At 47.6% G+C, this 23581-nt stretch overlaps 1 protein-coding gene and 1 long non-coding RNA gene across 2 annotated transcripts in view; both read left to right on the top strand.

Annotated features, from left to right (window-relative positions):
• LOC106597389 (nucleolar pre-ribosomal-associated protein 1-like) overlaps positions 1-23581 on the top strand; it is an 88773-nt gene that overhangs the window by 47822 nt on the left and 17370 nt on the right. Inside the window, 14 exon segments of the mRNA XM_045704205.1 lie at positions 175-216; positions 219-344; positions 1733-1932; positions 2141-2359; positions 5292-5621; positions 5879-6580; positions 6582-6741; positions 6942-7043; positions 19855-19989; positions 20068-20131; positions 20242-20410; positions 20676-20778; positions 21176-21336; positions 22727-22968. Of these exon segments, the coding sequence (XP_045560161.1) occupies positions 175-216; positions 219-344; positions 1733-1932; positions 2141-2359; positions 5292-5621; positions 5879-6580; positions 6582-6741; positions 6942-7043; positions 19855-19989; positions 20068-20131; positions 20242-20410; positions 20676-20778; positions 21176-21336; positions 22727-22968 (2755 nt within the window).
• Positions 7020-15024, top strand: LOC123729337 (uncharacterized). The gene is made up of 3 exons (XR_006761102.1): positions 7020-7153; positions 14456-14642; positions 14963-15024. It is a non-coding gene; the product is annotated as an uncharacterized lncRNA (long non-coding RNA).

A 23581-nucleotide genomic window follows, 5' to 3' on the forward strand; every position in this document is an offset into this window, starting at 1 on the left:
TCGACCACGACAGTTAATTTGAAACGCACAGGCAATTGTCGCATGTATTTTCTATGTGAACTTTCTAAACGTCGACAACAATAAAAAATCACTGGGTATGTTAATAATGGAAACATGGCTAGTGAAGACAAAGCCTTGGCCTGGTAGGGAAACACTGTGCTGCTGTATTTCTAGATGTGCTGGACATGGTTGACGTGATCATGGAGGGCAGCGAGGGGAGACGGAGGAGCTGGGCCCGGCGCTTAGTGATGACCTCATCCTCCAGACCTTCCCATTCAGTGCCGTGGTACCTGCTGTCCTGGAGGCCAGGAACAAACTACCTGCTACCTACAGAACGGAGAAAGGTAAACTACTAAAGTACTGGGGGCTGACTGGGTCTGGCTGACTGTCTGGCTGACTGGGTGTCTGGCTGACTGGCTTTCTGGCTGACTGGCTTTCTGGCTGACTGGCTGTCTGGCTGGCTGTCTGGCGGGCGGACTGTCTGGCTTGACTGACTGTCTGGCTGTCTGGGTCTGGCTGACTGGCTGTCTGGGTCTGGCTGACTGACTGTCTGGCTGACTGGCTTTCTGGCTTTGCTGGCTGTCTGGCTGACTGGCTGACTGGCTGACTGTCTGGGTCTGGCTGACTGACTGTCTGGGTCTGGGCTGACTGACTGTCTGGGTCTGGCTGTCTGGCTGACTGTCTGTGGCTCGTTCAAACACTCAAAGCCTTGTTTGTGTGTATTCTAGATGTGTATAATGTAATGTTGTGTATTTGACCCGAGGGATGGTGTATAATGTTGTGTATTTGACCCGAGGGATGGTGTATTAATGTTGTGTATTTGACCCGAGGGATGGTGTATAATGTTGTGTATTTGACCCGAGGATGGTGTATAATGTTGTGTATTTGACCCGAGGGATGGTGTATAATGTTGTGTATTTGACCCGAGGGATGGTGTATAATGTAATGTTGTGTATTTGACCCGAGGGATGGTGTATAATGTAATATTGTGTATTTGACCCGAGGGATGGTGTATAATGTAATGTTGTGTATTTGACCCGAGGGATGGTGTATAATTAATGTTGTGTATTTGACCCGAGGGATGGTGTATAATGTAATGTGTATTTGACCCGAGGGATGGTGTATAATGTAATGTTGTGTATTTGACCCGAGGGATGGTGTAATGTAATGTTGTGTATTTGACCCGAGGATGGTGTATAATGTAATATTGTGTATTTGACCCGAGGGATGGTGTATAATGTTGTGTATTTGACCCGAGGATGGTGTATAATGTTGTGTATTTGACCCGAGGGATGGTGTATAATGTTGTGATATTTGACCCGAGGGATGGTGTGTAATGTTGTGTATTTGACCCGAGGGATGGTGTGTAATGTTGTGTATTTGACCTGAGGGATGGTGTATAATGTTGTGTATTTGACCCGAGGGATGGTGTATAATGTAATGTTGTGTATTTGACCCGAGGATGGTGTATAATGTTGTGTATTTGACCCGAGGGATGGTGTATAATGTAATGTTGTGTATTTGACCCGAGGGATGGTGTATAATGTTGTGTATTTGACCCGAGGATGGTGTATAATGTAATGTTGTGTATTTGACCCGAGGATGGTGTATAATGTTGTGTATTTGACCCGAGGGATGGTGTATAATGTTGTGTATTTGACCCGAGGGATGGTGTATAATGTTGTGTATTTGACCCGAGAGGATGGTGTATAATGTAATGTTGTGTATTTAGGTGTAGTATACGACTACATGGCAGCAGTCCTATGTGATGTGCTCCACTGTCAGAGAGACCCTCTGCCCCTCAGCCTGGCTCTTCTCCAGTACGATAAAGAGCTGAACTCCTCAGAAGACCCTGGTCCTCCCCATCACTCCATCATTCACCTTCATCACTACTACACAACATGGCTACCCCAGCAGGCCCGGGAACACCTGGTTAGAACTCCTCCCTCTCATCACCATCATACAGATAATAACTGTTATTATCTTAACATCAGTCTTATTACATGTAATAGTGTTATTATCATGTTCATTATAAGGTTATTGTAAAAGTGTTATATTATTTAATAGTGCTAATTACAACGATGATTTTTATGTATCCGCAACAACTTCCTGTTTTATGGTCTCTCCCTCTGTCTGACAGTTCCAGTCCTGTGAAAGCCCTTTCCCTGTCTCTCCTAGTCCTGTGACCTTTACTGGTCTCCTGAAGACGGCCTACACCCAAGGGGCCTCTGCCCTGCTAGAAGACTCCTTCAGACGGAGGCTAGAGAAGAGTCTGGTCACTATGGAGATGGCAGAGTATCCTGTTGCAGCCAAGCAGATCCTACTGTACATCAAAACCACTGTGGACAACTTCAGCATGGTACAGAGAAACACTAAGCTGTATGAGCGCTGCTTTATCGAGCCGCATCTACCATGACTAGCTCCTAACGCGTAGCCTCCTCCCGTCTCTCTCCCTAACGCGTAGCCTCCTCCCGTCTCTCTCCTAACACGTAGCCTCCTCCCGTCTCTCTCCTAACACGTAGCCTCCTCCCGTCTCTCTCCTAACACGAGCCTCCTCCCGTCTCTCTCCTAACACGTAGCCTCCTCCCGTCTCTCTCCTAACACGAGCCTCCTCCCGTCTCTCTCCTAACACGTAGCCTCCTCCCGTCTCTCTCCTAACACGTAGCCTCCTCCCGTCTCTCTCCTAACACGTAGCCTCCTCCCGTCTCTCTCCTAACACGTAGCCTCCTCCCGTCTCTCTCCTAACACGTAGCCTCCTCCCGCTCTCTCTCCTAACACGTAGCCTCCTCCCGTCTCTCTCCTAACGCGTAGCCTCCTCCCGTCTCTCTCTCCTAACACGTAGCCTCCTCCCGTCTCTCTCCTAACACGAGCCTCCTCCCGTCTCTCTCCTAACGCGTAGCCTCCTCCCGTCTCTCTCCTAACACGTAGCCTCCTCCCGTCTCTCTCCTAACGCGTAGCCTCCTCCCGTCTCTCTCCTAACGCGAGCCTCCTCCCGTCTCTCTCCTAACGCGTAGCCTCCTCCCGTTCTCTCCTAACAGCGTAGCCTCCTCCCGTCTCTCTCCTAACGCGTAGCCTCCTCCCCGTCTCTCTCCTAACGCGTAGCCTCCTCCCGTCTCTCTCCCTAACGCGTAGCCTCCTCCCGTCTCTCTCCTAACGCGTAGCCTCCTCCCGTCTCTCTCTCCTAACGCCGTAGCCTCCTCCCGTCTCTCTCCTAACGCGTAGCCTCCTCCCGTCTCTCTCCCTAACGCGTAGCCTCCTCCCCGTCTCTCTCTCTCCTAACGCGTAGCCTCCTCCCGTCTCTCTCTTCCTAACGCGTAGCCTCCTCCCGCTCTCTCTCTCCTAACGCGTAGCCTCCTCCCGTCTCTCTCTCTCCTAACGCTAGCCTCCTCCGTCTCTCTCTCTCCTAACGCGTAGCCTCCTCCCGTCTCTCTCTCTCCTAACGCGTAGCCTCCTCCCGTCTCTCTCTCTCCTAACGCGTAGCCTCCTCCCGCTCTCTCTCCTAACGCGTAGCCTCCTCCCGTCTCTCTCTCCTAAGCGTAGCCGCCTCCCGTCTCTCTCCTAACGCGTAGCCTCCTCCCGTCTCTCTCCTAACGCGTAGCCTCCTCCCGTCTCTCTCTCTCCTAACGCGTAGCCGCCTCCCGTCTCTCTCTCCTAACGCGTAGCCGCCTCCCGTCTCTCTCTCCTAACGCTGTAGCCTCCTCCCGTCTCTCTCCTAACGCGTAGCCTCCTCCCGTCTCTCTCCTAACGCGTAGCCGCCTCCCGTCTCTCTCCTAACGCGTAGCCTCCTCCCGTCTCTCTCCTAACGCGTAGCCTCCTCCCGTCTCTCTCCTAACGCGTAGCCCCTCCTCGTCTCTCTCCTAACGCGTAGCCTCCTCCCGTCTCTCTCTCCTAACGCGTAGCCGCCTCCCGTCTCTCTCTCCTAACGCGTAGCCGCCTCCCGTCTCTCTCTCCTAACGCGTAGCCGCCTCCTCGTCTCTCTCCTAACGCGTAGCCGCCTCCCGTCTCTCTCTCCTAACGCGAGCCGCCTCCCGTCTCTCTCCTAACGCGTAGCCTCCTCCCGTCTCTCTCTCCTAACGCGTAGCCTCCTCCCGTCTCTCTCTCCTAACGCGTAGCCGCCTCCCGTCTCTCTCTCTCCTAACGCGTAGCCGCCTCCCGTCTCTCTCTCCTAACGCGTAGCCTCCTCCCGTCTCTCTCTCTCCCTAACGCGTAGCCGCCTCCCGTCTCTCTCTCCTAACGCGAGCCGCCTCCCGTCTCTCTCCTAACGCGTAGCCGCCTCCCGTCTCTCTCTCCTAACGCGTAGCCGCCTCCCGTCTCTCTCTCCTAACGCGTAGCCCCTCCCCGTCTCTCTCTCCTAACGCGTAGCCTCCTCCCGCTCTCTCTCCTAACGCGTAGCCGCCTCCCGTCTCTCTCTCCTAACGCGTAGCCGCCTCCCGTCTCTCTCTCTCCTAACGCGTAGCTCCTCCCGTCTCTCTCTCTCCTAACGCGTAGCCGCCTCCCGTTCTCTCTCTCCTAACGCGTAGCCGCCTCCCGTCTCTCTCTCCTAACGCGTAGCCGCCTCCCGTCTCTCTCTCTCTCCTAACGTAGAGGCCCCCCCTGTCTCTCTCTCCTAACGCGTAGCCGCCTCCCGTCTCTCTCTCCTAACGCGTAGCCGCCTCCCGTCTCTCTCTCTCCTAACGCGTAGCCGCCTCCCGTCTCTCTCTCTCCTAACGCGTCGCCTCCCGTCTCTCTCTCTCCTAACGCGTAGCCGCCTCCCGTCTCTCTCTCTCCTAACGCGTAGCCGCCTCCCGTCTCTCTCTCCTAACGCGTAGCCGCCTCCCGTCTCTCCACCTCTCCTAACGCGTAGCCTCCCGTCTCTCCACCTCTCCTAACGCGTAGCCGCCTCCCGTCTCTCTCTCTCCTAACGCGTAGCCGCCTCCCGTCTCTCCACCTCTCCTAACGCGTAGCAGCCTCCCGTCTCTCTCTCTCCTAACGCGTGTAGTCCTCCCGTCTCTCTCTCTCCTAACGCGTAGCCGCCTCCCGTCTCTCTCTCCCTAACGCGTAGCCGCCTCCCGTCTCTCTCTCTCCTAACGCGTAGCCGCCTCCCGTCTCTCTCTCCTAACGCGTAGCCGCCTCCCGTCTCTCTCTCTCCTAACGCGTAGCCGCCTCCCGTCTCTCTCTCTCCTAACGCGTAGCCGCCTCCCGTCTCTCTCTCTCCTAACGCGTAGCCGCCTCCCGTCTCTCTCTCTCCTAACGCGTAGCCTCCTCCCGTCTCTCTCTCTCCTAACGCGTAGCCTCCTCCTGTCTCTCCACAGTTGTCTAAAAACACAGGGCTGCTGGCGCTCAGTGTCCTAATGGGAATTCTCCAGGGGTTGGTGTTGAGGCTTCAGAGCCCACAGGAACCAACTTTGGAAACCGAGGCTGAGACCATGGTGGCTGATCAGAAGGAAGCGGAGACGGCAGAAACCATGGCTGTGGATCCCAAGGTGGCGGCAGAGACGGAGCCTATAGCTATGGACCAGGACTCAGCCACTGTAGTAGATCCAGCCAAGGCAGCAGAACCCAAAGCTGTGGACCTCCTGAATGGATCAGAGCTCTTGCTGGAGTTCAACCCGTCTTCTGAAGCGGAGGACAACCACAGCCTGGTAGGACCAGTAGCCCTTCTACTGGAGGTGGTATACCAGATATATAGTAGTCAGAATTTCAACTCTTCGTGCCATATCAAAAAGGAGGACCAGGACTCCGTGACCTTCGTCAGGGATATCTTTAGAGTTGTAGTCTTGTTCTTCTTTGTTTACTGTAACTTAGTAACTTATCCCAGGTGGATTTGGGATATTTCTCGTTGTCGTTTTGTTCTGGTGATGTGATATACTGTAATCTTTTCCCTGATCTGTGTGTGTAGATGGCGTTGTCAGTGCTGAGTTCCATCCTGAAGCACCCGTGTATGGAGCAGTGGTTCCTGTCTCTGGAGTTGTCCTCCGTCCCTCCTACCTCCCTCAACCCTGTCAGGCTGAAGCTGCTTTGTGCACAACTGTCTGACTGCATCCTGGGTCTATTACAGACCTCTGCCGCCGCCCTTCGACCCCTGGACTCCCTCTCTCTCCTCTCCCCCTACCTGAAGGCTGTTTCAAGGGCTCTGCTCAGAGAGCTGGGGGAGAGGCGGGAGGTCGACGAGGCGTCCCGGCCTGTGAGAGCCTTCATGGCCCTGCATGCCTACATGGAACCCCCTCTCCTCCAGGAGCTGGTCTCTTCCCTTCTCCTCCTCCCCAAGGAGACCCTCATCACCCCGGGGGAGGGTGACAGGGAGGGAGAGAAGAGCTCCAGAGCAGCAGAGCTCAGTGTCTACGGACGCACAGCTCTACAGATCCTCACCGAGACCTCCTCCACCAACACCTCTTCATCCGGTTCTCCTGTCCTCCTCTCCCAGGCCCACCTCCAAGGCCTGGCCACCCTGCTCCTCTCCTGCTCTAGCCCGTCTCTGGAGAACTTCCTCCTGCAGGCCCTGAGGACCCAGCCAGGCAACGCTAAACTACTCCACACTGACGTCCTGCTCCATTGTCTCCAGGGACCTGTTACTGCAGCCACCCAGGCCATCGGGGTAGCCCCTGCTGCTGAACTGCTCTTCTCACAGGCTCTGCTTCGAGGTGTGGTGCCTGCAGCCGCAGAACGTGGAGAAACTCACAGACCAGACAGAGAGATTCCTACCGCTGGTCAACAGTTACCTGCAGACTGCAGCCAGGGAGGACCCGGCCAGGCCTAAAGAAGGTAGGTGGTCGTGGTCTTGTTTGCGGTGTCAGCCTCATTGTTACTATATTTATGCCTCCGTCGGGGAGAATCCTTACTTCCACTTATTTAGTCTCTCTCCATTGACATTTTAATGCTTGACTTAAGAAGTGAAAAATGTATGGTTGGTTCTTAACTATCACAGTCACCGTGTTGTTTGACATGTCCATGTTGTCCCACAGTTCAGACAGCGGTGCTGAAGACCCTGAAGAAGGCCCTGTTCCCCAGGCTGAGCCTCTCTGTGCTGGGGCAGGACACAGGGGGAGGCCCTGGAGGCTGTGGAGGTTGTGGAGGCTCTGTCTAGTCTGGTCACGCTGGCGACTAAGGTCAAGGACATCAGAGAGCTCGTCACCTCCTTGCCTGCTGCCCTGCAGAAACTAGACGGCTTTGAGAGGTAATGTGTTTGTACAGGTATTACCTCAGTAAAACCATAGCCGAATACAACAGGTGTAGACCTTACTTTGAAATGCTTACTTACAAGCCCTTAACCAACAATACAATAAATATTTACTAATTAACCAGAGTAAGAAATGTAAGAGAAACAATAAAATAACAATAGCGAGGATATATACAGGGGGTACAGGTTAGTAATGAGACTATATACAGGGGGTACAGGTTAGTAATGAGGCTATATACAGGGGGTACCGGTTAGTAATGAGACTATATACAGGGGGTACAGGTTAGTAATGAGGCTATATATAGGGGTACAGGTTAGTAATGAGGCTATATACAGGGGGTACAGGTTAGTAATGAGGCTATATACAGGGGGTACAGGTTAGTAATGAGGCTATATATAGGGGTACAGGTTAGTAATGAGGCTATATACAGGGGGTACAGGTTAGTAATGAGGCTATATACAGGGGTACAGGTTAGTAATGAGGCTATATACAGGGGTACAGGTTAGTAATGAGACTATATACAGGGGTACAGGTTAGTAATGAGACTATATACAGGGGCACAGGTTAGCAATGAGACTATATACAGGGTACAGGTTAGTAATGAGACTATGTACAGGGGGTAGGTTAGTAATGAGACCTACATACAGGTACAGGTTAGTAATGAGGCTATATACAGGGGTACAGGTTAGTAATGAGACTATATACAGGGGTACAGGTTAGTAATGAGACTATATACAGGGGCACAGGTTAGTAATGAGACTATATACAGGGGTACAGGTTAGTAATGAGACTATGTACAGGGGGTATAGGTTAGTAATGAGACCTATATACAGGGGTACAGGTTAGTAATGAGGCTATATACAGGGGTACAGGTTAGTAATGAGGCTATATACAGGGTTACAGGTTAGTAATGAGGCTATATACAGGGGTACAGGTTAGTAATGAGGCTATATACAGGGGGTACCGGTTAGTAATGAGACTATATACAGGGGGTACAGGTTAGTAATGAGGCTATATATAGGGGTACAGGTTAGTAATGAGGCTATATACAGGGGGTACAGGTTAGTAATGAGGCTATATACAGGGGTACAGGTTAGTAATGAGGCTATATACGGGGTACAGGTTAGTAATGAGGCTATATACAGGGGGTACAGGTTAGTAATGAGGCTATATACAGGGGTACAGGTTAGTAATGAGGCTATATACAGGGGTACAGGTTAGTAATGAGACTATATACAGGGGTACAGGTTAGTAATGAGACTATATACAGGGGCACAGGTTAGTAATGAGACTATATACAGGGGTACAGGTTAGTAATGAGACTATGTACAGGGGGTATAGGTTAGTAATGAGACCTATATACAGGGGTACAGGTTAGTAATGAGGCTATATACAGGGGTACAGGTTAGTAATGAGGCTATATACAGGGTTACAGGTTAGTAATGAGGCTATATACAGGGGTACAGGTTAGTAATGAGGCTATATACAGGGGTACAGGTTAGTAATGAGGCTATATACAGGGGTACAGGTTAGTAATGAGACTATATACATAGGTACAGGTTAGTAATGAGACTATTACAGAAATTATTAATGAGACTATATACAGGGGCAAGAAGTACCAGACAATAAAAGGTTGTAATGAGACTATGTAAGGGCCAGGTTAGTAATGAGGCTATACAGGGGATACAGGTTAGTAATGAGGCTATATACAGGGGTACAGGTTAGTAATGAGGCTATATACAGGGGGTACAGGTTAGTAATGAGGCTATATACAGGGAGTACAGGTTAGTAATGAGACTATATACAGGGGGGTACAGGTTAGTAATGAGACTATATACAGGGGGTACAGGTTAGTAATGAGACTATATACAGGGGGGTACAGGTTAGTAATGAGACTATATACAGGGGGTACAGGTTAGTAATGAGACTATATACAGGGGTACAGGTTAGTAATGAGACTATATACAGGGGGTACAGGTTAGTAATGAGACTATATACAGGGGGTACAGGTTAGTAATGAGACTATATACAGGGGTACAGGTTAGTAATGAGACTATATACAGGGGTACAGGTTAGTAATGAGACTATATACAGGGGTACAGGTTAGTAATGAGACTATATACAGGGGTACAGGTTAGTAATGAGACTATATACAGGGGTACAGGTTAGTAATGAGACTATATACAGGGGTACAGGTTAGTAATGAGGCTATATACAGGGGGTACAGGTTAGTAATGAGACTATATACAGGGGGTACAGGTTAGTAATGAGGCTATATACAGGGGTACAGGTTAGTAATGAGACTATATACAGGGGGTACCGGTTAGTAATGAGACTATATACAGGGGGTACAGGTTAGTAATGAGACTATATACAGGGGGTACCGGTTAGTCCATGTAATTGAGGTAATATGTTCATGTAGGTAGGGGTAAAGTGAATATGCATAGATAGTAAACAGAGAGTAGCAGCAGTGTAAAAACGAAGGGGGCGGTCAGTGTAAATAGTCCGGGTGGACATTTAATTAACTGTTCAGCAGTCTTATGGCTTGGAGGTAGAAGCTGTTAAGGAGCGTTTTGGACCTAGACTTGGCGCTCCGGTATCGCTTGCTGTGCGGTAGCAGAGAGAACAGTCTATGACTTGGGTGACTGGAGTCTCTGACAATTTTTGGGGGGTTTTCCTCTGACACTGCCTATAATATAGGTCCTGGATGGCAGGAAGCTTGGCCCTCTTCACGACGGTCTCGGTCTGTGTTTGGACCATGATAGTTTGTTGGTGATGTGGACACCAAGGAACTTAACTCTCAATCCGCTCTACTACAGCCCTGTCGATGTGAATATGTTCGGTCCTCCTTTTCCTGTAGTCCACAATCAGCTCCTTTGTCTTGATCACGTTGAAGGAGAGGTTGTTGTCTTGTCACCACACTGCCAGGTCTCTGACCACCTCCCTATAGGCTGTCTCATTGTTGTCGGTCATCAGGCTTACCACTGTTGTGTCGTCAGCAAACTTTATAATGGTGTTGGAGTCATGCTTGGCCATGCAGTCATGGGTGAACAGGGAGTTGAGTTTGAGTTGATTTTATTTTTACAGGGACAGTGCACATTAATCAACGTTTCAGTAAAAGTGCGGTTTTAGCCAGCCGGCTAATTTTCAACCGCAGTCCCTGGGCAGGTTATTAAAAACAATTACAATACAGACAATCATTGAACAGTGAGCACACGCAGAGTAACATAGGACAAGCAAGACATAGCATACAGACAGAGAAACATAGGACAAGCAAGACATAGCATACAGACAGAGCAACATAGGACAAGCAAGATGTAGCATACAGACAGAGCAACATAGAACAAGCAAGATGTAGCATACAGACAGAGCAACATAGAACAAGCAAGATGTAGCATACAGACAGAGCAACATAGGACAAGCAAGATGTAGCATACAGACAGAGCAACATAGGACAAGCAAGACATAGCATACAGACAGAGCAACATAGAACAAAAAGCAACAAGACAAAGTGGCAATACACAGCTAGGGATTATGTTCACAAGTCTGATTGACCTTTAGCCATGTCTTCATGCATTTTGTGAAAGTGTGATATGTGGTGCAGTTATGTGTGTCTGATGGCAGTGTATTCCAGACATGGGAAGCTCTCGCAGAGAAAGCGGATTTACTAAAGGTGCTTTTCCTTAAGGGAACTATACAGTCACCTCTCATGGCAGACCTTGTGGATCTGCTGCCATATGTTTGGGTTTTCTGTTTTACAAAAATACTGAGTGGAGGGGGAGCCAGGCCATTTAGGATCTGGAATACAAGACATGCGTCGGTGTATTGCACCAGATTTTCCCAACTCAGGAGCTCATGCTTTCTGAGGATGTAACGGTGATGATGGCTATTGGGCTTTCTATCGAGCACTTTGAGAGCCTGTTTGTAGACAGACTGAATAGGTTTTAATGTTGTATAGCAAGCTTGGGTCCAACTAGTCAAGCAGTATGTTAAGTGGGGGAGTATCATCGATTTGAAATACAGTTTTGCTACCTCTGTGGTCAAACAATTTCGTATAAATCGGAAATTAGCTAGGTTGAATTTGGTTATTTGAATTACCTTTTTCACATGCTTTTTAAAAGAGAGGTTGGAATCAAGTATGATTCCAAGGTACTTAAAATCAGATACCACCTGGAGCTTCTCCCCTGACACATAGACATCTGGCTCAGTAGCATCTGTTGCCCTCTTTGTGAAGAACATGCAAACAGTTTTTTTCACATTGAGATGCAAACACGAGTCACTGAGCCACTTTGTAACCTGGACCATTACAGTAGTGAGTTCTTGTGCAGCTTGTTGTTTGCTCTTTGCACAAAAATCACTGTATCATCTGCATACATTTGAACTTCAGACCCCGTGCAGATGGAAGGCAGATCATTAATGTACAGGCTGAACAGGAGGGGCCCCAGTATTGACCCTTGGGGCACACCCACATCATAGCTAAGAGTGGGCGACAGCTCATTGCTCACTCTGACACACTGAGTTCTGCCTTCAAGGTATGATTTCATCCATCTCAAGGCATCGGGGGAAAAGTTGAACTTGGACAATTTTGTGATGAGAATCTCATGGTTAACAGTATCGAAAGCCTTCCTTAGGTCCAGAAACACAGCCCCAACAACGCCCCCTTTGTCCATCTTGGACTTCACATTTTCCAGAAGAAAGCAGTTGGCCGTTTCTGTGGAGTGTTTCGCTCTGAAGCCAAACTGCATGGAGTGTAATGTGAAGGGGCTGTTGTTGAGGTGGGAAATCAGTTGTTCTGCTACACACTTTTCAACAACCTTCGACACCACAGGTAGTATACTAATGGGCCTGTAGTTACTCACATCAGCAGGGTCGCCCGATTTAAAGATGTCCGTTATTATGGCTGACTTCCATACCCTTGGAAACACCCCCAGACCAATAGATGTGTTGGTGACCTTAGTAATGGGGCCAATGAGTGACTCTTTGTAGTTTTTAAGAAAGGTAGAGTCCAGCCCAAACACATCTTTGGATTTAGAGTTCTTTAGTGAGCTAATCACCTTTTTCACCTTTGACCCTTATGATGAAGACAGGTTGAGCGTCATTCACTAGCACTGAGCCCAATAAACCAGTGGAGGGGTTCTGTGTCAGTACCTTGACAGAGTCAATAAAGTAGGAATTGAAGGCTATTGCTATTTCAACTGCATCCTGTGTTAGATTGTTATTCACCATGATTTCTAGTCTTTTGAGTACAGGAGGGGACAAAACACGCACCATTCCTCGGATCTGTGTGGCAGATGTTGTTGCCTACCCTTACCACCTGGGGGCGGCCCGTCAGGAAGTCCAGGATCCAGTTGCATAGAGAGGTGTTTAGGCCCACGGTCCTTAGCTTAGTGATGAGCTTTGTGGGCACTATGGTGTCGAACGCTGAGCTGTAGTCAATGAATAGCATTCTCACATAGGTGTTCCTTTTGTCCAGGTGGGAAAGGGCAGTGTGCAGTGCGATTGAGATTGTCATTTGTGGATCTGTTGGGGGCGGTATGTGAATTGAAGTGGGTCTACGATTTCTGGGATAATGGTGTTGTCAGCCATGACCAGCCTTTCAAAGCACTTCATGGCTACCGGCGTGAGTGCTACAGGGCGGTAGTCATTTAGGCAGGTTACCTTCGCTTCCTTGGGCACAGGGACTATGGTGGTCTGCTTGAAACATGTAGGTATTACAGACTGGGTCAGGGACAGGTTGAAAATGTCAGTGAAGACACTTACCAGTTGATCCGCTCATGCTCTGAGTCCACGTCCTGGTAATCCATCTGGCCCAGGGGCCTTGTGAATGTTGACCTGTTTAAAGGTCTTGCTCACATCTGCTACGAAGAGCGTGATCACACAGTCGTCCGGAACAGCTGGTTCTCTCATACATGTTTCAGTGTTGCTAGCCTCGAAGCGAGCATAAAAGGTATTTAGCCCGTTTAGTAGGCTCGCATCACTGGCCAGCTCGCGGCTAGGTTTCCCTTTTGTAGTCTAATAGTTTGCAAGCCTTGCCACATCCGATGAGTGTCAGAGCCGGTGTAGTAGGATTTAATCTTAGTCCTGTATTGACGCTTTGCCTGTTTTGATGGTTCATCTGAAGGATATAGCGGGATTTCTTATAAGTGTCCGGATTAGTGTCCCGCTCCTTGAAAGCGGCAGCTCTAGCCTTTAACTTGGTACGGATGTTGCCTGTATTCCATGGCTTCTGGTTGTGATATGTACGTACGGTCACTGTGTCGTCTGACCACTTCCGTATTGAGCGAGTCACTGGTACTTCCTGCTTTAGTTTTTGCTTGCAAGCAGGAATCAGGAGGGTAGAATTATGGTCAGATTTTCCAAATGGAGGGAGAGCTTGAATGCGTCTCTGTGTGTAGAGTAAAGGTGGTCTAGGATTTATTTTTCCCTCTGGTTGCACATGTGACTTGCTGGTGGAAGTGAGGTAAAACTGATTTAAGTTTCCCTGCATTAAAGTCCCCGGCCACTAGGAGCGCCACTTCTGGATGAGCATTTTCTTGTTTGCTTATGGCCTTATACAGTTGGTTGAGTGAGGTCTTAGTGCCAGCATCGGTTTGTGGTGGTAAATAGACGCCTACGAAAAATATAGATGAAAACTCTCTTGGTAAATAGTGTGGTCTACAGCTTATCATGAGGTACTCTACCTCAGGCGAGCAATACCTCGAGACTTCCTTAATATTAGATATTGAGTACCAGCTGTTATTGACAAATAGGCACACACCCCCACCTCTCGTCTTACCAGAGGTAGCTGTTCTGTCCTGCCAACGCGTAGTCTCAAACGGAGATCATCCAGTTTATTCTCCAGTGATTGCACGTTGGCCAATAGAATGGATGGTAGAGGCGGGTTACCCACTCGCCGACAAATTTTCACAAGACAACCCGATCTCCGCCCCTGTATTTCAGTTTTTTTTCTTCACGGGGATTTGGGCCTGGTCTCGGAGAAGCAATATATCCTTCGCGTCGGACTCGTAATTTTTATTATTTTTTAAAAATCTTCTTCCAGTTCGAGGTGAGAAGCTCTTTTTGGTCATAAGAGACGGTAGCAGCAACATTATGTATAAAATAAGTAACGAACAATGACTGGGAAACAACACGATATTGCACGTTTTGGTTAGGAGCCCGTAAAACGTCAGTCATCCCCCCCCTGGTGCCATTTATTAGAAAGTCGGCCAAATTTCAGTTAAATACACACATCTACTAGGGTTACAGGGGACCATGTATCAACAAAGTGTATTTTTCTCTCTCTCTGTCCCTCCCTTCAGATGGCAGCTGGTGGACCCCATCAGTGCTGTGCTGTCTGTCTGTCCCGAGGAGCTAGAGGTGTGGAGGACGTCCGTCCTCTCTGCTGCCCTCCGGTGGCTGAGCTCTTCCTACGGTCACAACAGAGAACAGAACACGGCACCACTCACACAGGAGGACAACATACTGAATAGACTAACAGTACTACTGGTGGGTCCACAGTCTTATCATGCTAAAATACATGTTGTCCGCATCCCAAATGACTCCCTATTTCTTATATAATGCACTATTGTTGACCAGAGGCCATGATCATTTTTTTGTTGATATGTCAACTTAAATGACGTTGTTTCTGTTGTACATTTTAGTCATTTAGGAGACGCTCTTACAGCAGGGAGTGCATACGTTTTCGTACTGTCGCCCCCCCCCCCCGTGGGAATTGAACCCCCAACCCTGGCGTTACAAGTGCCATGCTCTACCAACTGAGCAGGACTACATTGGTAACTCAGAAGCAAACTTTTTTTCCCCCTCAGACTTTTCCAGAAGACATCACAGCAGCTGAATGGAACAGCTTTGTCAAGGCTGGACTGAAGTAAGTGTTCTTATCCTTTATTCAGACACAACTATTCTGTTGAATATAAATGTCTGTCGGAGGGGGGGAGGGGGGTCTGTCTGTCTGTCTGTCTGGGGGGGGGGGGTCTGTCTGTCTGTCGGAGGGGGGCTGTCTGTCTGTCTGTCGGGAAGGGGGTGTCTGTCTGTCTGGGGGGGTGGTCTGTCTGTCGGGGGGGTCTGTCTCTGTCTGTCGGGGGGTCTGTCTCTGTCTGTCGGGGGTGTCTGTCTGTCGGGGGGTCTGTCTCTGTCTGTCGGGGGTGTCTGTCGGGTGTCGTGATTTATCTAACCTTTTATTTCTCCAGGTTAGTCTGAGATATATGTATATACTGCTCAAAAAAATAAAGGGAACACTTAAACAACACATCCTAGATCTGAATGAAAGAAATAATCTTATTAAATACTACAAAATCACGCAAAAATAATCAATGGAAATCCAATTTATCAACCCATGGAGGTCTGGATTTGGAGTCACACTCAAAATCAAAGTGGAAAACCACACTACAGGCTGATCCAACTTTGATGTAAACAAGTCAAAATGAGGCTCAGTAGTGTGTGTGGCCTCCACGTGCCTGTATGACCTCCCTACAACGCCTGGGCGTGCTCCTGATGAGGTGGCGGATGGTCTCCTGAGGGATCTCCTCCCAGACCTGGACTAAAGCATCTGCCAACTCCTGGACAGTCTGTGGTGCAACGTGGCGTTGGTAGATGGAGCGAGACATGATGTCCCAGATGTGCTCAATTGGATTCAGGTCTGGGGAACAGGCGGGCCAGTCCATAGCATCAATGCCTTCCTCTTGCAGGAACTGCTGACACACTCCAGCCACATGAGGTCTAGCATTGTCTTGCATTAGGAGGAACCCAGGGCCAACCGCACCAGCATATGAACTCACAAGGGGTCTGAGGATCTCATCTCGGTACCTAATGGCAGTCAGGCTACCTCTGGCGAGCACATGGAGGGCTGTGCGGCTCCCCAAAGAAATGCCACCCCACACCATGACTGACCCACCGCCAAACCGGTCATGCTGGAGGATGTTGCAGGCAGCAGAACGTTCTCCACAGCGTCTCCAGACTCTGTCACGTCTGTCACGTGCTCAGTGTGAACCTGCTTTGATCTGTGAAGAGCACAGGGCGCCAGTGGCGAATTTGCCAATCTTGGTGTTCTCTGGCAAATGCCAAACGTCCTGCACGGTGTTGGGCTGTAAGCACAACCCCCACCTGTGGACGTCGGGCCCTCATACCACCCTCATGGAGGCTGTTTCTGACCGTTTGAGCAGACACATGCACATTTGTGGCCTGCTGGAGGTCATTTTGCAGGGCTCTGGCAGTGCTCCTCCTTGCACAAAGGCGGAGGTAGCGTTCCTGCTGCTGGGTTGTTGCCCTCCTACGGCCTCCTCCACGTCTCCTGATGTACTGGCCTGTCTCCTGGTAGCGCCTCCATGCTCTGGACACTACGCTGACAGACACAGCAAACCTTCTTGCCACAGCTCGCATTGATGTGCCATCCTGGATGAGCTGCACTACCTGAGCCACTTGTGTGGGTTGTAGACTCCGTCTCATGCTACCACTAGAGTGAAAGCACCGCCAGCATTCAAAAGTGACCAAAACATCAGCCAGGAAGCATAGGAACTGAGAAGTGGTCTGTGGTCCCCACCTGCAGAACCACTCCTTTATTGGGGGTGTCTTGCTAATTGCCTATAATTTCCACCTGTTGTCTATTCCATTTGCACAACAGCATGTGAAATGTATTGTCAATCAGTGTTGCTTCCTAAGTGGACAGTTTGATTTCACAGAAGTGTGATTGACTTGGAGATGCATTGTGTTGTTTAAGTGTTCCCTTTATTTTTTTGAGCTGTATGTGTGTGTGTATGTATATATATTAACATATTCAACAGTAGATGTATTGTCCTCTCTACATATTCAACAGTAGATGTATTGTCCTCTCTACATATTCAGCAGTAGATGTATTGTCCTCTCTACATATTCAGCAGTAGATGTATTGTCCTCTCTACATATTCAGCAGTAGATGTATTGTCCTCTCTACATATTCAGCAGTAGATGTATTGTCCTCTCTACATATTCAGCAGTAGATGTATTGTCCTCTCTACATATTCAGCAGTAGATGTATTGTCCTCTCTACATATTCAACAACAGATGTATTGTCCTCTCTACATATTCAACAGTAGATGTATTGTCCTCTCTACATATTCAACAGTAGATGTATTGTCCTCTCTACATATTCAACAGTAGATGTATTGTCCTCTCTACATATTCAACAGTAGATGTATTGTCCTCTCTACATATTCAGCAGTAGATGTATTGTCCTCTCTACATATTCAGCAGTCGATGTATTGTCCTCTCTACATATTCAACAGTAGATGTATTGTCCTCTCTACATATTCAACAGTAGATGTATTGTCCTCTCTACATATTCAACAGTAGATGTATTGTCCTCTCTACATATTCAACAGTAGATGTATTGTCCTCTCTACATATTCAGCAGTAGATGTATTGTCCTCTCTACATATTCAACAACAGATGTCTGTTGTTTGCGGAGAATCTTTCCTTCAGGTATCGACACAGAGACCCTAATTTCCTGACCACACTAAACAGGATGTTGGATCTGATGTATGGAGGTAGTGAAGGACCTAAAGAGCTGCTGCCTCTACCAACATCCACATGATGGCCTCAGCCACTCCCTGTTCCTACCACATCATGCTGGGAGACGCAGAAGCTGACCTTAGTGGGAACAAACAGTTAAAGGTACAGAGTTGGGGGCCATTTTGTTGTTCTCTATATGTTTTTCCCTAATAGCCCATCCAGATCAGAAGTTTGCTGCTCACAGAAGTGGTGTTTATCCCCCAGCACCAGTTATCTAAGTGGTGTATTCCCCCCAGCACCAGTTATCTAAGTGGTGTTTTTCCTCCAGCACCAGTTATCTAAGTGGTGTATTCCCCCCAGCACCAGTTATCTAAGTGGTGTTTTTCCTCCAGCACCAGTTATCTAAGTGGTGTTTTTCCTCCAGCACCAGTTATCTAAGTGGTGTTTATCCCCCAGCACCAGTTATCTAAGTGGTGTTTTCCCCAGCACCAGTTATCTAAGTGGTGTATTCCCCCCAGCACCAGTTATCTAAGTGGTGTTTTTCCCCCAGCACCAGTTATCTAAGTGGTGTTTTTCCTCCAGCACCAGTTATCTAAGTGGTGTTTTTCCTCCAGCACCAGTTATCTAAGTGGTGTTTTCCCCCAGCACCAGTTATCTAAGTGGTGTATTCCCCCAGCACCAGTTATCTAAGTGGTATATTCCCCCTGCACCAGTTATCTAAGTGGTGTTTATCCCCCAGCACCAGTTATCTAAGTGGTATTTTCTCCCAGCACCAGTTATCTAAGTGGTGTTTTTTCCCCCCAGCACCAGTTATCTAAGTGGTGTATTCTCCCCAGCACCAGTTATCTAAGTGGTGTTTATCCCCAGCACCAGTTATCTAAGTGGTGTTTTCCCCAACTACCAGTTATCTAAAGTGGTGTTTGTCCCCAACTTCCAGTTATCTTGGTGTTGTTTGTCTAACACTTTCAGTTATCTAGTGGTGTGTATTCACAACACCAGTTGTCAAGTGGTGTATTCTCTTTAAGCACCAGTTATCTAGTGTGTATTCCTAACAGTTATCTGAAGTGGTAATTTTCCCTACCAATTATCTTCGTGGTGTTTTCCCCCCAGCACCAGTTATCTAAGTGGTGTATTCCCCCAGCACCAGTTATCTAAGTGGGTATATCCCCCAGCACCAGTTATCTAAGTGGTGTTTATCCCCCAGCACCAGTTATCTAAGTGGTGTATTCTCCCCAGCACCAGTTATCTAAGTGGTGTTTTTCCCCCAGCACCAGTTATCTAAGTGGTGTATTCTCCCCAGCACCAGTTATCTAAGTGGTGTTTATCCCCAGCACCAGTTATCTAAGTGGTGTTTTCCCCCAGCACCAGTTATCTAAGTGGTGTTTATCCCCCAGCACCAGTTATCTAAGTGGTGTTTATCCCCCAGCACCAGTTATCTAAGTGGTGTATTATCCCCAGCACCAGTTATCTAAGTGGTGTATTCTCCCCAGCACCAGTTATCTAAGTGGTGTTATTCCCCCCAGCACCAGTTATCTAAGTGGTGTTTTTCCCCAGCACCAGTTATCTAAGTGGTGTATTCCCCCCAGCACCAGTTATCTAAGTGGTGTTTATCCCCCAGCACCAGTTATCTAAGTGGTGTATTCTCCCCAGCACCAGTTATCTAAGTGGTGTTTTTCCCCCAGCACCAGTTATCTAAGTGGTGTATTCCCCCCAGCACCAGTTATCTAAGTGGTGTATTCTCCCCAGCACCAGTTATCTAAGTGGTGTTTATCCCCCAGCACCAGTTCTCGGTGGGATGTGCATTCCCCCCTCGTTTTCTCCGTTCACTTCCAGATCCATACCGATACAACTATAATGGTCAGCTATTTGTAACGCACTAAACACTGAACACTGTGTAACGCACTGAACACTGTGTAACGCACTGAACACTGTGTAACGCACTGAACACTGTGTAACGCACTGAACACTGTGTAACGCACTGAACACTGTGTAACGCACTAAACACTGTGTAAGGCACTGAACACTGTGTAACGCACTGAACACTGTGTAACGCACTGAACACTGTGTAACGCACTAAACACTGTGTAACGCACTAAACACTGTGTAACGCACTAAACACTGTGTAACGCACTAAACACTGTGTAACGCACTGAACACTGTGTAACGCACTAAACACTGTGTAAGGCAGCACTGAACACCAGACGATAACACACAGTTCTCTGTCTGCTCTCTCTTCCAGAGGCCCTGGTCTCTCTCCTGCTCAGCCTAGTGAAGAGAAGTCCTGCTGTCTGTAACAGCAGCCACTTTGTAGTTCTACTGGGAGGCTACGGAGCTACTCTCAGTACGACAGGTAACAGAGCTGTTCCTTCTGTGTGCTTTTAAAATGGCTTCTATTCTACCGTTGGCTGACCAAGTCTTTTCTGTGCAGATCAGAAACTGTTACTGCTGCTGCAGGAGTATGAACAAAACGGCATCAGTCTGGTAGACTTTCAGTACGTTTATTCATTTATTATCTTTCATCTCAGTAAGTTGTGTGTGTGTGTGTTGGCGCGTCCGTGCTTTTACACTGATATCTGTGTGTGTGTGTGTGTGTGACCTGCAGGTGCATGCTTTGGGGCCCAGCAGCGGTGGAGCACCATAAGGCCCGGAGAAGCCTGGGCGTTTCCTTGTGGCAGCAACCCAGCTCTGAGGACCTCTTGGCTCTGCTCAGCCCTGACACCATGATCAACACCATTACTCACTTCCCCCTGCAACGCAGGATCATCCTACAGGTAACAGACAGACACACACACACACACACACACTATGAGACTTATTTATTATGTTTAGATACTGGAGTATTTCCTGAACATGTGACCTGAGAAAGAAAGGACTCTGGACCTTTTTTATAACTAGACTAACTAGTAGCTACTAACTAACTAGTCCCCAGATTGTTTCCTGTTTTATATATTCCTGGGAAAACTCTTGGCCCTGTTCATGTGGTGTACCAATAAGATGGCTATGTGATATGACACGACGCTCATCTTTCTTCAACAGGAGGGTAAAGAGCTGATTTTCAAAGATGAGGAAGTGAAGGATCTTGGGAGTGTGTACGACCCTTGTTTCCTCCTGCCTCTCTTCAGCGCCATGCTTCAGCCAGGTGACTACTGCCAATTAACGAACACCTGAACATCAAAGCGTTTAAACATCCCAGCATTTAAAATAACACTTTTTACAGAAAAATTTGACACAAGTCAAAAAGATGGTGAGACATGAAAACAAGAATTGACACATAGGTTTAAAAAAGACCATTTATCAAAATAATACTAAAGAACATTGAAGTCAGTGCCAGTAGGCCAGACTAAAAACATGTTCCTCGCTTATTTAGCGCCAATATTGTTGTTTGTGAAACCACTTTTTTTTTATTTTTTATTTATTATGAATCAATAAATCCCTGATCATGGGACATCTAAATACACACTGTGACGGTGAACCAATGCTGTTGCTACTGCGCAGCCTAAACCAAACCGTTGTCCTTCCTTCCTTCCCCGTGACAGAGTCTGTGATAGACTGTCTGAAGTTTGTGTCGAGTCACGGCCTTGGTGTGACGATGGTGTCCCTGAGCAGTTATGACCCCAAGCTGAGGGCAGCGGCCTACCAGGTCCTGGCTTCATACCACCATCATCTGGAGGCTGCTCGCTTCAGAGAGAAGAGACAGGTACACACACACACACACACACATACACACACATACATACATACATACATACACACACATACACACACACACACACACACATACACACACACACACACACACACACATACATACACACACACACACACACACACACACACACACACACATACACACACACACATACTACACACACACACACACACACACACACACACACACACACACACACATACACACACACACACACACACACACACACACACACACACACACACACACACACACATACACACACACACACACACACACACACACACACACACACACATACATACACACACACACACACACACACATACATACATACATACATACACACACATACATACATACACACACACATACACACACACACACATCACACACACACACACACACACACCACACACACACACACACACACAAACACACACACATACATACATACATACACATACACACACACACATACACACACATACATACACACACACACACACACACACACACACACACACACACACACACACACACACACACACACATACACACACACATACATACATACATACATAATCAGGCTCACACACACACACACACACACACACACACACACATACATACATACATAATCAGGCTCACACACACGCATGTACATGCAAAAAACACACGTACGTACGCACGAACACACACACACACACAGTGGTCTGTCATTATTTGCAGTTCATCTCGTGTGAGAGATATACTGAGTGGACAAAACATTAAGAACACCTTCCTAATATTGAGTTGTCCCCTCCCCTCAGAACAGCCTCAATTCATCAGGACATGGACTCTACAAGGTGTTGAAAGCGTTCCACAGGGATGCTGGACCATGTTGACTCCAATGCTTCCCCACAGTTGTGTCAAGTTGGCTGGATGTTTTTTGGGTGGTGGACCATTCTTGATACACACTGGAAACTGTTGAGCATGGAAAAACCCAGCAGCGTTGTAGTTCTTGACACAAACCGGTGCGCCTGGCACCTACCCCGTTCAAAGGCACTTAAATATTTTGTCTTGCCCCGTTCACCCTCTGAATGGCACACATACACAATCCATGTCTCAAGGCTTAAAAAATAATTCTTTAACCTGTCATCCTCCCCTTCATCTACACTGATTTGAAGTGGATTTAACAGGTGACATCCAATAAAGGATCATAGCTTTCACCTGAATCAGTCTATGTCATGGAAAGAGCAGGTGTTCATAATGTTTTGTATCACTCGGTGTATATAGGGAATAGACTGTCATTTCAGACACAGACATCGCCTTGTACATGAGTAGTAATGTTCTGTATTAACCAGGTCTCTCTCTCTCTCTCTCTGTGTCTCTCCAGCTGCTGTACCTGCTGGACATGGTAAAGAATGGGATCAGACAGCAGAACCTCAGGATGCCCTTCTTACTGACCACGTACATCACTAAGGTGGCCCTGCAGATGCTGAAACCAGAGGACCACATGTACGTGGTGGTGAACAGGTTCCTGCTGTCCCATCAGTGCCTGGACTTCAGACGGGTTCCGGAGTTCTTCAAACTGTTCTACAGCTGTGACATGGAGGTACACTATTACAGTAGTATAGTGTTAGTATTACAGTAGTATAGTGTTAGTATTACGGTAGTATAGTGGTAGTATTACAGTAGTATAGTGTTAGTATTACAGTAGTATAGTGTTAGTATTACAGTAGTACAGTGTTAGTATTACAGTAGTATAGTGTTAGTATTACAGTAGTACAGTGTTAGTATTACAGTAGTACAGTGTTAGTATTACAGTAGTACAGTGTTAGTATTACAGTAGTATAGTGTTAGTATTACAGTAGTATAGTGTTAGTATTACAGTAGTACAGTGTTAGTATTACAGTAGTATAGTGTTAGTATTACAGTAGTATAGTGTTAGTATTACAGTAGTATAGTGTTACAGTAGTATAGTGTTAGTATTACAGTAGTATAGTGTTACAGTAGTATAGTGTTACAGTGTTACAGTAGTATAGTGTTACAGTAGTATAGTGTTAGTGGCATGGTGTTACAGTAGTATAGTGTTAGTATTACAGTGGTATAGTGTTACAGTAGTATAGTACTACAGTGGTATAGTGTTAGTGTTACAGTAGTATAGTGTTACAGTGGTAGTGTTAGTGTTACAGTAGTGTAGTATAGTACTACAGTAGTATAGTGTTACAGTAGTATAGTGTTACAGTAG

Source organism: Salmo salar, chromosome ssa20 (genome assembly GCF_905237065.1).
Source record: "Salmo salar chromosome ssa20, Ssal_v3.1, whole genome shotgun sequence".
Classification (NCBI taxonomy): domain Eukaryota; kingdom Metazoa; phylum Chordata; class Actinopteri; order Salmoniformes; family Salmonidae; genus Salmo; species Salmo salar.